At 33.2% G+C, this 14,849-nt stretch overlaps 1 protein-coding gene across 7 annotated transcripts; it reads left to right on the forward strand.

Moving 5' to 3' along the window:
* Positions 1–1,632: 1,632 nt before the first annotated feature.
* Positions 1,633–4,033, forward strand: LOC122297104 (ethylene-responsive transcription factor ERF118-like). 7 transcript variants are annotated; one of them, XM_043106992.1, is made up of 4 exons: positions 1,699–1,766; positions 1,863–1,929; positions 2,129–2,347; positions 2,481–4,033. In XM_043106992.1, the coding sequence occupies exon 4, from the start codon at positions 2,707–2,709 to the stop codon at positions 3,712–3,714; it is 1,008 nt and encodes a 335-aa protein (XP_042962926.1). In that variant the 5' UTR covers positions 1,699–1,766; positions 1,863–1,929; positions 2,129–2,347; positions 2,481–2,706; the 3' UTR covers positions 3,715–4,033. The 7 variants fall into 7 exon arrangements, with proteins under 7 accessions (XP_042962927.1, XP_042962922.1, XP_042962923.1 ...); XM_043106993.1 differs by lacking the exon at positions 1,863–1,929 and having other exon boundaries at positions 1,633–1,766; XM_043106988.1 differs by having other exon boundaries at positions 1,692–1,766; positions 1,873–2,347.
* Positions 4,034–14,849: the final 10,816 nt, after the last annotated feature.

Below are 14,849 nucleotides of genomic sequence, written 5' to 3' on the forward strand. Positions count from 1 at the left end.
TAGTGGATCACACCACTTTTTGTAACCCCAACAAAAACATGCATCATGATACTTTCTCAATCAATATATATTATTAGAGAAATATTTTAAATTTAAAAAGATTTTAGAAATGTAAAATTATAGATTAAAGTGACTTGAGGTTGCACGTTAAATTATAAAATAAATTTTTATTATATAATAAATTTATTATATCATATAAAATTTATATAAAAATAATTATATATAAAAAAAATTCAACTTCATTTATGTGTATATATATCTCCTCATCACATCTTAGCGCTCATAAAAAAAAAAAGAATCTATATTTTTTAAAAAGAGCTCTAAGACAAATTTTTATAACTCTACTTTCTATGGTGATTATTTTGATAAAATAAAATATTTTATAAAATAATACGTTTTGCTGAAATATCTTTAATATAAATGAAGTGGTAAAAAATAACTGTATTTTCCTCATCTTGATTTTGGCAGAAAAAATATGATTATTTTCTAAATAGAAGATAAATAAGTAAGAATTGAAATTATTTTTAATAAAGTAATACAGTTATATTTTCCGTAATTAATGTATTTTTCAGTGGGATTACCATATATATAAATAACTTGGGCCCCAATATTGATGTGAAAGAATCTGGAAACATTGGATACTCCTTCCAATCTCCGACACAAGCCGCGTGTATCAACTTTCCTCTGACGGCGCAGTTAACACCGTCTGTAAAGAGGTTGTAAATCAAGCGCCTTATCTCGCATGTCAGGATTCCACTCGCACATGACTGGCCCACCGGAGCATGCTATGCATGATTTCAACGGCATGGATATGCATGCTCCATGTATGTGCATGCCTAAATAGTAAATATGGTCACGTTTATGATACCCATTACCCACGCTGTCAAATAAATAAATAAAATTCACTTATTTATTTAAATTACAAAAATAATATTTTCAGCATGCAAATTCTGTGTTTTTTTAAAAAGATAAATTTAAAATTTATATAAAAATTTACTTTTTAAATAATAGATCTCACTTTTTTAAAATAAAATATAAGATACTGTATATATAATATTACTCTTTAATTTAAGAAAAATAATATTTATAATTTTAAAATAATACAAGCTACGATATTTAAAAAAATAAATAGATAAATCTAGAATTTACGTAAAGAATAAATTTTTAATTATATTCTAAAATTATATTTAACGGCTCTTTTTTACTAATTTAACGGACTATATTTAAATTTTATTCAAGTTATTTTGTCGTAAATACGTAAAATATGAATCTTTTATTTTATTTTAAGGTTTTTATTTTTAATTTTTTTTATAAATTAAGTATTGATAGATGTTATCATATTTTCATAATGATTACATATATCATTTTTCTATATCTTATTTGATTTCATTTTCATATAAAAAAGTTGAATTAGATATCATTTTTCTATATCTTATTTGATTTTATTTTCATATAAAAAAGTTGAATTAGAGATTATTATAAAATTATTTTTATAGGAAAATTTCTCCAAGAATTAATTCTCATTTATTAATAACTCAATATTTATAAATTTTGCTGTCCTAAATATATTTTAAAAATTTTTATCATGTATATCATGTTATGCATCTTATATCAGTTTTCTTTTAAAATATTTTAAAATATGATATTGTTTTTCTGCCCCTGACTATTAATGCCCATTTTTGACTCTTGGGAAAAGGTGAATGCCAAAGAGAGAGAGAGGGAGGGGCAGAGACAGTGTCAGTGTGTGTGAAAAACCGTGCAGACAGGTATGAATTCTATATTTTTCTTGGGGTTTATAAATTCTAAATTTTCTTGGGGTTTTTCAAAGTTTTCTTTCAGTTCTGATTTTTCTCTCTGTTTAGGATTTTATAGAGATTTGCGCCGTCGTTCCTGTGCTCTGTTTTCTTCAGTTTTGGTCTTCTAAAATCGGTCTGTATCGTAGCTGTTCTGCTGAGTGTTTTGAAAATAAGTTAATCCCGAGTTTGCCTCTTGTAGGGCCGGAGAAAAATCTTGTCCAAGGATTTGTAATCCCGTCAATCTGTTGTGGGTTATATTTATTTGTATCTCTTGCAGTAAATAATTTCTCATTTACTTTCGCTTTTCCCCTCTGTTCTCGTTTCCGTTTTAGAGCCGAGGGAGAGAGCAAGCAAGGTTGCGGTAGCGGATTTATGTCGGCTGAGTTTAATCTGTTGCTGATTGGGGCTCTGTTGCAGCTCTGTGTTTTAGCTATTTCCACTCTCTCTGCGCTGTTTGCTCTCGTCTTCTGCTGGCGTATGTTTCTCTGCTGTTTCAGGCAGAGGTTGAATCTGGTGCACCGTTCCGTTTCGATGCGTTTGAGGTCAAAAAGGTATGTATTTTTTTTTTTTTTTGGTTTTTTTGTTAAATCTTAGTTAAACCCTTCACTGGTTTCTGGGGTTTTTTGGTTTGTTATTCTTTGCTGAATCTCAGATCCGTTTGTGGATGCCATTGGATTTCTGTAGGACTTGTTCTGGAGTGAAGTGTTTTGGGGCCTTTCATATAAAGCGATTTTCTTTCCTCTTCTTGTTCCTGAGAGTGGGTCTCACTTGATAGCTTGCGATCCTGAGACAGATTTTGCTCAAGTTTTCAATTTCTTCCCATTTTGATTGCAATTTCCTTGAGGTTTCTGGGTATTTGAGGGGTTTACGAGAGATTTTTTCCTTTTTTTTTTTTTTAATTTTTTTAAAAATGAGTGAGCCCAAAAAACGACTTGCAAATCAAAACTTCTGCAAGAAATCTAGAAAAACCAAACTTCCAGTAGAAATGATGAGGAGAGTCCGTATAATCTGTTCGGATCCTTATGCTACTGACTCATCTTCCAGCGAAGATGAGTCTGAGAGGTGCGAGAAGATAGCTAAGAAACCAAAACGACTCGTCCGTGAAGTTCATCTTCCTCTTCTGAAATCACCAACCCCGAAGCCTCTTCAGAGTGAGAGCTCTTGTCAAGACAGTAACAATGGGAGCAGAACCCCCCATATAAGCGAAGCCGGAAAGAAAATGGTTTTGGCTCAAACCGCTAAGGCTAGGAAAAGACCTTCATCTTCCAAGTACAGAGGAGTTAGGCAAAGGAAATGGGGAAAATGGGCAGCTGAGATTCGTGACCCATTTAAGGGAGCCAGGATTTGGTTGGGCACTTATAATACTCCTGAGGAGGCTTCCGAGGCTTATCAGAGAAAGAGGCTCGAGTTTGAAGCGGCTATGACTGCCAATGCCGCCTCTAAGAAGAGCAGTAACGATGCGGCATCTTCATCTTCTGCTGTGGCATCTCAGTCACAGAAAACCCACATTCTGGGTTCTTCAGAAGACTCTGAAAGCGTTCTATCTCACACTTCCTCGGCTTTGGTTCCGCCATTGGAGACCTCTGCCTCCAACACCAGTGGGCATACTGTCACTGATTCGGTCAAAGAAGAGGGTATTGATACTAATGCCGAGATTGATTTGGTTGGTTTGTTGCAGATACCTGATGATTTGGGTCTCACAGGAGAACTATTTGATTCTATTCCATTTGGTGAAGAGATCGATGCTGGGCGGGAGTTTGATTCTCTATGGTTTGATTATAATGAGGAGATTTTCAATGACTTCGATGTTTGTGGGACTGAGGACGGTGGACCTAATGAGCTTCCTGACTGGGATTTTGCTGATGTTTGCGATGACTTTGCTTGGATGAATGAACCCCTCAATATACCCTGCCTATAAGTTTTGCAGCTTAGGAACTAGTACCAGCAGTTTTGTTTTGTGTTTTCAGAGTGATTTTGTGGACTGCTTTTAATTTATTTATTTAATTTTGTTGCTAAGAGATGACAAAGGGATGAGCCTACATTGTAATGAGAGTCCTCTGGGTTTTCCCGTGCTATATGAGCCGTCCAGAGGGGTTCTCAAAACTGTCCTGGAGAGGTATTGTCCTGATGAAGAGTGAAAGTTTTGGCTCATTTCCTCAGCATCTCTCTATATCTCTCCATTGTAATGTCATGAGTAAGAAAATGAACTGAAGTTCTATGTGATTTGCACCTTGAAATGTGTTTGTCTTTGGCCCTGTGGTTGCAGGTTGAGAAGGCCATTGTACTGTTCTTTAGTTCATGTTATTTTAATGTTCTCTTCCTAATTTGTTCATATAGACTCTGAGTTTCCTGTCAGCTGAACAAGCACAAACCTTATGCAGTATTCTCACGTCTTTTCATGAGATGTCTTACGTTTGGGATGAAAATTACATCGTCCATGATTTTTATTCTGTTTGGCTGTTTTTTCTTTGTGGGGATGGAAAAAAATAGTGAATGTGGACTTTCTAGCATGATTCGAGAGTGGTAAAGTTGTATGGCTGAGGCCTTCAGCCTTCGATTCTTCTGAAAACGTACTCAAGGTAGTACCTTTACCGGAAAGTGGGCCAAATCTTCTTCCTAAGGGGGCAGCAACAGTTTTTTGTAGTTGTGAAGAGTCCTTTCTCTAGCTGTATCCCAATTGCTGCTACCTTTCAACTCTTTTTCCTTCCACTGACCCTATTTAATTGATGATCTACTTTGTCAAGGGGCAGGCGTGTTTGGTTGCACAGATTTAATGCACTTATTTTCCTGAATAATTAACTTTTACCATTTCTTAAAAAAAAAAAAAAATTATATTTATCATTCATTTTAATATCATTCTTTAAATCATTAGCATATTAGTTAAACTGTTTAATAGATAGTCTTAAATTATTTAATATTATGCAAAAAAATGTCGGGACCTTGACTATGCTTTCTTTGACTATCAAGTTTTTATACTGAATAAAGTTATATCTATAAAAAAAATTATATAAAAATAATTTAACAAGTTGATGAGGTATCATCAGATCTATTAAATTTAATTTATAATAAAAATAATTTTATAATATGATAAATTACATTAAATTATATCAATTTATAAAATTATTTCTTTCATCCATTAGTTTGTTAGATACAAAGATGAAACAGAGGACGCATGATAAAAATGCAGATTCTTCATTCTTTAGAGGTGCAAAAGGACAACACAAGCCATTCACTTGACTGTAGGTTGAGAATCTTGACGGTATCTTGAGATGGGTGGATGAACTTTCCCCCAAATGCCCCCACATGCCAAATTGCTATATGTCACTGAAGCTTTAGATTAGAAGATATTTGAGGTTATTTAATTTGGTTTTATTGGAAGTTCATTAGGCTGACTTTGTCACAATTGGTTGGGTATCTCTGTCTTTCTCTCTTTCTATCTACTTTCCAAACAAGATTGCTTTTTGTTTATATCAATTTGCAGAAAATGTCGTTCTCTTTGTTTCCGTCAGTTGTGCTTCTGTTTGCGTCGAAAAGGCAAAGGTCAATGCTTGTGCCTAACGTTATTATTATTATAAGATAAGATGATGGATTAGTAAAAGCTCAGCTAACCCACTTTGGATTAATCATACCATGGCCGGCAGAGCAATGGACATAATTAGAAATTAGAAATGGACCACTAAGAAGATACATATACATACATACATACATATATATATATATATATATATATATATATATATGAATCCTGCTACATACAATTATTTTTAAATTCTTTACGTATTATGATGATGTGATTTATTGTATTATTTCATTTATATATATAAAAAAATAATATAATCAATCATATTATTAAAGTGTATAAAAAATATACAAAAATAATTACATATTGAATTTTTTAATAAAAAATGTCGAAGATGGTGTCGGATAATATAGGAATAAGCATTAGATAAACTCTAGGAATTGAGGTATATTCCAGTGGGAAAACTTCAGATATATTTCCATATTTGAAGTCTTTCATCTCCGAAAATACGTAATTTCTTGGAAAGTATAGAAAAAAAAAATATCTAATCTTTTTTCGTATGTTTTCTTTTTGGCTTTAGAATCTTGATAGTCTTGATTGTTCTCCCATCTTATAGGAGCCAAACTTTGGAAAATTTCGTCCACCAAACCAATAAAATTATAAAACCACAAGTATTTATCAAATCTATATAATAAAATCATTGAGGAAGGTTGGTCACGTTTACAAGAGTGTGCATTTAATTAGTAAGTAGCTAGGCTATGACACTACAAGAAATACAGCATTTTTCCAAGGGGAAAATTCATGGCAAAAAGCTGACTTTTTGTAAAAAAAAAAAACTCTATTCCCACAAATTGTTATTGTGGGCAGCTTGTGGCGTAAAACTCGCCGCAAAAAATATTGTCACACACGAAAGGTTTAATTCGTGGTTAATACCTATATTTTTCCACGACACATTTCACAGCAAGAGCCAATGGAGCTCATCGCAAAATCACATCCATTTTCGTTTATGCTCGTGTGAATAGGAAAAATTACCATGAGAGGTACTTGTGGGTATTAGTATTACCCACTACAACATTTGTGGGAAAAAACTTTTCCCACAAATGTAAGAGTTATAATTAATCAATTCCAACACTTGTTTAAAACAACTTTGGGTGAGAATTAATCCAGTCATAAATAAGATCCAAGTATCAAACAAAAGAATAGAATGTCATAGCATGTCCCAAAGAACAAGCACTCATGTGAGCAAGCTACTTTATTCGAGAGAGAATATATATTCAATATCTCTACTAATATGCAAAGCAATCCATTAATTAATTTTTCTTTTTTGTAGAGATAGTATATATAGTCAAAGATATGTAAGCATGTTCATATCATTCGGAAAAAAACTGCAAGGAAAAAAAAACTGCTATGAGAATTAAGCCCTAAATTTGTGTAGCAGTATACAAATAGCAACATGCAAAATAATTGAATTAACACGAGAATCATGGTAAACATTTCAATATCATTCGAAAATGGGGGAAATTGATCACCAGCCTTGGGAGAGTGGATTTCGAAAAAACCCTAATCAGAATTTACTTTAGAGAATCCATTTCTCAAAAGCACACTCAACACAAGTAAATCTCCACCATTGGCACTGAAGTAATTCAATCACCAAAACCCATTTCTATCAAGATTAGGGCTTTTTCTTTTCTGTTTCAGTAGCTAACCTGGGTATATTTTCATTACTTAAATTGAGAAATAATTACATATCTAAAACCAAGATCTAAAAAATCAGAATAAAAGAGGGGGATTTAAAGTTTTGAGGGATATCTCAGTGAGTTTATTTCCTTGCGTCTGAAAGGTCTGGGTTGGTTTTTTGTTGTCTGATGAATTAGAGACATCGAGAGAAGCTAATCCCTCATTACCGTTCTCCATTTTAATTTGCGTATTGCTGTTGGGGGGAGAAAAAATAAGGGGGAACAAAAAATAAGGGAGAGAAACAAAGAGAGAGAGAGTGAAATAGAGAGAGATACAGAGAGGGGAAGGGGGGGAGGTTGATGAGTGTGCGAAAGTGCACTCTATATACCCTATTATTGGACTAAAATGCTAAAATGTGAATAGAAATCATAGGAATTAATGTGTATTCTTAAATTGAATTTCTATTTATGTTGGGATACTCCTAAACAGTTTTTTTATGTCTAATTTCAGAGTTTAAAGGGCTATAACTTTGTCTCTAATAAGGATTTCCAAATTCGAACTCCTGAAGGCTGTACGTGGCTGTCAATATAAGTTCTAAAATTTAGGCGATTTTTTTATGCGGAAATCAAGAGGACATTAGGGTTTCTTTCTTACCCTATATAAGCATATCATTAGCACGAAATGGGGGGGGAGGAAGAGGCACAACAGGCAGATCTGAAGAGAAGAGAAAATCACTTTCGTGGCCACCGTTCGCTTCAGTTTTTTCTGGAGATTTTTGTTGTCCATTATATTTATGAGTAACTAAATTCTCAAGTAGGGTTAGGGATGAACTTGCACATTAGATGGTATTTCTAATTTATTTTTAATTCATGTATTTGATCTTCAATTGCTAAAATTCTTTTGTTTTATCATTCTCAATTCATCGTTGATGTTTTCTTCTCCGAATAATCATAGAATTTATTCTGTTTATGGATTCAGTCATGCTTTTTCTATTGAATGGATTAGTTCTTTGATTATGTTTGGATCAATTATTTATCTATATTGATTTAGTTTTTTGCTGCAATATCGCTTTCTGAGTATATTGTCGTCATTAGATTTTATCAATAGGGGTTGTAATTCACGTTTTTTTAAAAGTGGTGAATGTTTTTTCAAAGGGTTAAATTTGATTTAAGTCTGGTTTATAAATCTATACCTTCCGATTAGGAATTACGGGAATTGAGTTCCTAATTGAGTTATCTAATGAATTAAGAATAATTAAAATACCAGATTTGTGCAAGGGATTCCCGACGCTCTACTGTTTGTCAAATTTGAGTACTTTTTCTGTTAATCACTTTGCTTCACTTGAATTTACATTTAAAATTAATTTTTGTTCTCTATTACTTATTTAACATTTTTTCTTTAGTTTCTTTGTTCCTCTTACTATTCTTTTAATTTATCTCCCTGTGGAATCGACACCCCAAAGCTGTGCTACAACTACCGCGTTATTCTTTGGGCGTAATCAGAGGTTGTAAGAGGGGACCATCGGAGGGAGAGGTTACCTGCGAGGGTGGCGTGGTTGGTCGCCTTGTGCTGTGAAGAGAGACATCGAAGGAAAACCGAAAAAGGGGAAAGTGGGTATCGAGCTAGGGAAAAAAGAAATAAGGGGAAAATTACACCACAAAAGTTCATTTGTTTGCCACAAAAAATTGCTTTTACCACAAATTCTTACTCGTCGCACGTAATTTCATGGAAAATGTCATATTTTTTTTCCCATGGACGGTTTTCGTGTCATAAGCTAAGTATTTTCCATGAATGTAGACCTTGGAAAAAAAAATCTCATGAGAAAAGCCTATATTTCTTGTAGTGTGAACTTTGTCTTTATTTAATTTAGCCAATGAACCAAGCAAAAGGAGTCCACATGCGCGACAAATTAAAGCCTAATTTGGTAGATTTCCCAAGATTTAACAATAGGGTTACAAAAAGTCAAAAGGCTGACTTATTTTTGATGGCATGTATATTGGCACTTCATGAGAGCTTGCTATTTGGTTATTGAAAAGGACGAAATTGATCATAGTCTTGTGTCCAAGAATCGAGCTGAACTCAAGTTTGATTGTGTTGAAATATGAAGATCAAAATGATAACTGCATGTAAGACTACTAGCTAAGGAAGAAAGATCTGCCTAGTCAGCAGCATTAACATGGATCAAAGTCTCTAAAAGGAAGTTGGAATCACAAGAATCAGATAGAAAAGGAAATTGAAGAACACACTGGAATTAGTAGTTGATTTTTTATTTCCTTTTATTTTTCTTTCCTTTTTTTTTTTTTTTGGTATCTATTACGTGAATTGTATAGAGTAAGTTATGCCATTGATATAGGACTTGTTAGAATAATCTTTTGTAAATACTTTACTGGCAAGGGCAATTGTACATATATATTCAGAGAAGTAATGATAATTAAGGAACGATTCTTTTCCATCATTCCTCTGTCATCACTTTTATGTTACTATCTGTTATCTTCAATTTTTCTGATTTGGTATAAGAGCCATGGCTCAGAATGCTTTTTCAAACACAGATGCCAATTAAAACCAATTCAACAATCCAAATGCCATTGACCCATCACGGCCAAACAATCCATATTTCATTGGAAATAATGATAGTTCTGGAGTTCTCTTAGTCACACAAATGCTGGATTACATCAACTATTACTCCTGGGCAACATCCATGAGAAGGGCCATTTGAATAAAAAAATAAGCTTGGTTTTGTTGATGGAACTATTTGTAAACCAAATGCAGATAGCAAATTAACAGAACCATGGTTTTGCTGTAATGACATTGTCATCACCTGATTGCAGAACATAATGTCATTAGATATAAAACCAAGCACCCTTTATGCTGAGATGGCTCGTCAATTGTGGCTAGAGCTTGAGTAGCATTTTGGACAGCAAAATGCACCACGGATTTATGAAGTAAAAAAAGGTATTGCAATCTTGGTACAAAGCCAAGACATTGTGAGTACGTACTTCTCAAAGATGAAAACTCTACTTGATGAATTGATGAATTATGTGTCTATTTCTAATTGCACTTGTGAAGGGTTGAAAATTATTGTGAGTAATCAAGAAAGTGATTGGGTGATGAAATTTTGATGGGTCTTCATGACTCGTATAAGGACATTAAGGCTCAAATTTTACTGATGAAATCCTTTCCAAGTCTCAATGAGTTATATTCAATCATCCAACAAGAAGAGAAGAGAAGGCAAATTTCTGTGGCACTTGCAGCACAGGGAAAAGATATGGGAAGGCAAAATGAATTTCGTCAGAAGAAATATTACTACACATTTTGCAAGATGTCAGGACATTCTATTGAAAGATGTTTTAGGGAAAACCCCAACAAACCAACATGTACACACTGTCAAATACCTAGGCATACACCAGATAAATGTTTCAAAATACATACCCTCCAGGCCACAAACTTCTTGCCAAGAACAGAGGGAATGGAGCCTTTGCAAATCAAACCACTACGCTTCATCTAGATAGGAGCAGATAAGTGACAATAACCAGGTATCTTTGACTCATGGGGAATATACCTGGCTTATGGTTTTGCTCAAACCTTAAGACATTCATGCTTTTATTCCTTCAATTAATCAGGTCCAAACCATCACTCTTTCTTCATCAAATCAGACTGAAATGCCCAAAAGTTCTGATATCTCTGTGTCTTTTTGTTTATAATACCAAACCCAACGTTGTTTCTAATGTGCCTTGGATTGTGGATACTGGAGTAACATATCATATGATCTATTTATCTACATTGTTCACAAGCATCAAGGCAAGAATCTCTCACTCAATAGCACTCCCAAATGGAGATGTTGCCCCAGTCACTCATATTGGAATTTTCAAAGTAACATAAAATTTACTTTTTGAAGATGTTTTGTATGTTCCATCTTTTCTTTCAACTTGATATCTGCTAAAAAGTCAACACAAACTTCTAAATCTTGTCTCATTTTCTTCCCTCAAACATGTTTTGTATAGGAACTTTCAACTTGGAAAACGACTGGAATGAGTGAGATGAGGTGAGGCGAGGTCTATATTATCTTCTCCAAAAGGATGTCTTTCTCACAGCACTTGATGAAGTCTTATCCTCTCTTAGAAATAAAACCAATATTTCAACTTCCGTTATTAGAAATGGTGTTTTCAATTTATGGCAGTATAGGCTAGGCCATTTTTTAGATTCTAGGATAGACTTAATGGAGTTTGATTCTGTTCACAAAAGCTATCAATAAAAGGGGGTTCTATTTGCCCTCTAGCTAAACTCCATAAGCTACCCTTTTCTATTAGCCAATACAAAAACCCAAAATAACTTTGATTTGAGTCATTTTGACTTATGGTGTCCTTGTAATGAAGTTGCTCATGATGGATCAAGATATTTTCTCACCACTATAGATAATTTTAGTTGATGTACTTGGGTTTATTTGTTAAGACTCAAATAAGATGCTAGTAATGCTTTGCAAAATTTTTGTGCTATGATTGAGACTTAATTTGGATCTAAAATTAAAATTGTAAGGAGTGATAATGGGGGTGAGTTTGATGTAAAACATTTTTATATTGAGAAGGGTATCATTCGTCAAAAAACCTGTGTAGAGACCCCACAACAAAATACAATAGTAGAAAGAAATGATCAACACATCTTAACTGTGGCTAGAGCTCTAAAGTTTAAAAATGGGATCCCCATGAATTATTGGAGTGACTGTGTTCTTATAGCAGTGTACCTCATAAACAAAACTCCTCACCCCTTATTCAAAACAAGACTCCTTTTGAAATTGCTTTTCAAAACCAACCTAATTATTCATACCTTAAAGTGTTTAGATGCCTAGCCTATGCTTCCACTCTCACTCATAAAAGACACAAATTTGATCATAGAGCTAAGAAGTGCATGTTTCTAGGATATCCTTTTGGGATCAAGGGTTACAATTTGTTAGACTTAGAAACTAAGAAGCAATTCATTTCCACAAATGTCATTTTTCATGAAAACATATTTTCTTACAAGGACACCAAAACAGTCACAAGTTATGTCACACCAGATCCTCCTTAGCTATCTTTCACTCAACCTATCAACATTAATTTAGACTACTTAAATGGCCAAAATTTTCAACTTGAGGTTCAAACTACAAAAGAATACAACCACTCATTCAAAAATATTGATGCTAAAGGAGAGACAGATTCATTTCCAGAGTTTCCTCAAAACATCACAACCATCTCTCACTTTCCTGGAAGATCAACTAGAAATAGAAAAGCACCCTCACATCTACAAGACTTCATTTGTTAGCAGGCCTCCTCACTTCCTCATTCATAGAAGTTGAACAAGGACAAGATTCATACAAAGTTAGGTAATCCTTTTCCTTTATGTGCTACATTATCATGTCATAAACTGTCAAGTAATCATAAAGTCTTTGTCAATTTTGTTTCAAAATATATCGAGCCAAATTCATATTAGCAAGCCCAAAATTATGTTGAGTGGAAAGAAGCCATGAAAGATAAGATAGATGCTCTAGAATTAAGTGATACTTGGGTTGTCAATGTTGATGGGACTATTGAGAGGTACAAAGCCAGACTGGTCAACTCCTCTTGGGTTGACAAACAAGAGGGGTTGTCATAAAACTTTTCTCCTGTTGCAAAAAAAGTGACTGTTCGTACTTTGCTAGCTGTGGCAGCTTCTAAGAGTGTTTTTACAATAGTTTGATGTAAATAATGCATTTCTATATGGTTACTTAGAAGAGGAGGTATACATGGAGATGCCACAAGGGTATTCTAAGGAGGGTCAATCAAAGGTTTGCAAGGTTAAGAAAAGTTTGGATGGATTAAAACAAACTTTACAGCAATGGAACTCTAAGTTGTCTGATTTCATTGTTAAACAAGGTTTCCAATAGTCTAAGGCAGATTATAGTTTATTCAAAAGAACTACCAAAGATTCATTCACTGCAGTTTTAGTTTATATGGATGACATTATAGTAGTTGAGAATGACATGCACATCATCTTTTCACTCAAAAGTTCTCTGGAGCTATTGATGCTCACTCAAGGAGAGTTGGGCTTGCAATTATTTTGAGAGATTTGGAGGGAGAGATTTTGACATCTTTATACGCAAATATCAAGTATATCCTGCAACCATTATGGCTAAAGCTCTTGCATTGAGAAGGGTAATGGAATTTTATTCAGAGTTAGGCCTCATTTGGTTACGTATATGAGATAAGATGAGATCATAAATATATGAATAATTGTGAGATAATTTGTGAATAGTAGTGAAATAGTTTGAGTTAAGATGTTTTATGGAGTTTTGAAAGGAAGAGAGAAAGTTGAATAAAAATATTATAAAATTAAAATATTATTAGAATAAAAATTTTTAATATTATTTTTATTTTAAAAATTGAAAATTTGGATTGTTTTATGTATTTTGTGTGAATATTTGAAAAAGTTGTAATGTTTAGATGAAAAATTTTAAAATTTGAAATCAAAAAGTGTTTGTATTTGAATTGTATTTAGTGTTAAGATGAGATGAAATAGAATGAGATAGTTTGTGAAATCAAAAGGGGCCTTAGGTTTTACCAAGGTAGTATTTGATGGAGATACTCAAGCTGTTATCAAAGCAACCAATAGTGAATAAGAGAGTTGGACATGGTATGAATAATTAATTGATGAGACCAGCAGACAACTAATATGAAACCACATCGGAGAGTCCAATTTACATATAGAAAAACAAATGAGGTAGCTCATCAGCTGAAAAAACTAGCTTTTTATTTTATTTTTTATTTTATGATACTGAACTGATATGGATGGAAGAGGGGCCAGTCATATTCTTGATTTAGTTTTTGAATGATAAGTTTTGTAATGACTAATTTTATGAATGGAAATGTTTCTTTTAGTTTTAAAAAAATACCAGTAGTGTGTTAATTAGTATTTCAATCAAGAGGCTCGAAATATATTTTTTTTAATTGTGACTTGCCAAAATGGTTTGGTCGTGTTACAATTTCATCCTAGCTTGTGCTCCACAAAGTTTCCCTTCAATTTAAACCTCATAGAGTTTTGTTTAGAAAAAAACTCAGAGTTTGGCAATTTAAAACCAACGATTGATCTTCACATTCTTGCTATGGTTACAAATTGACTGATATATTCTATGGAGGAGTGTATTTTTCACCTGCAAAGCACCTTTATTTCTCATTAATTGCATTAAATAGCTTGTTTACTGTTTTAAAAAAATTGGACTAATTGGTTGTCTGCCACATTTACACTCCTCATTAATTGCATTCAAAGTCCCCTCGATCTGTTTTTGCCCAACTATTTGTCTTCCAATATTGGTTTTTAACTTTCTATTGAGTATTTGATTGAATAAATGGCAGTTTTTTATAGCCCACAAACGTCTAGACTCATGAAAATTCTATTCATTTACATTTGTAGCTTTAGCCCCAGCTAGCTCACAACCGTAAATTATTACTGTAAAATTTCGTTTTTTTTCCATAATAGTCCATCAGATCGATCTCTATTTATTGAGTCTTTTATGAGGAAAGTTTGAAAAAATAAACATTCTATAAGCCTTCTTTCAGCCAAGTTGAATTAGGGAGATAATTAAAAGTTAAAAATTGCGCCATACAATACTTAATTAATACTTTTTGGACAAAAAAAAAAAAAAGATGTTGTATTAGATGATAGGTTCATAAGTAAAATATAATAAATAGTCTCGAATCATCTTATTCCACATCATGAGATTTTATACCTATCATCTAATGAGACATCAAGCGATGATAAGAGGATAATGAAAATTAAGATGATAAGTAGTATTACTTTATTTTTTTTTTGTTTAAGTTTTTATCAAAGACTCAATCACTTGATCGGTG

This window comes from Carya illinoinensis, chromosome 15, assembly GCF_018687715.1.
Source record: "Carya illinoinensis cultivar Pawnee chromosome 15, C.illinoinensisPawnee_v1, whole genome shotgun sequence".
Lineage (NCBI taxonomy): Eukaryota > Viridiplantae > Streptophyta > Magnoliopsida > Fagales > Juglandaceae > Carya > Carya illinoinensis.

Bases quoted from the DNA above. Each gene is read 5' to 3' on its own strand.
- LOC122297104 (XM_043106993.1), top strand. From the start codon at position 2,707: ATGAGTGAGCCCAAAAAACGACTTGCAAATCAAAACTTCTGCAAGAAA.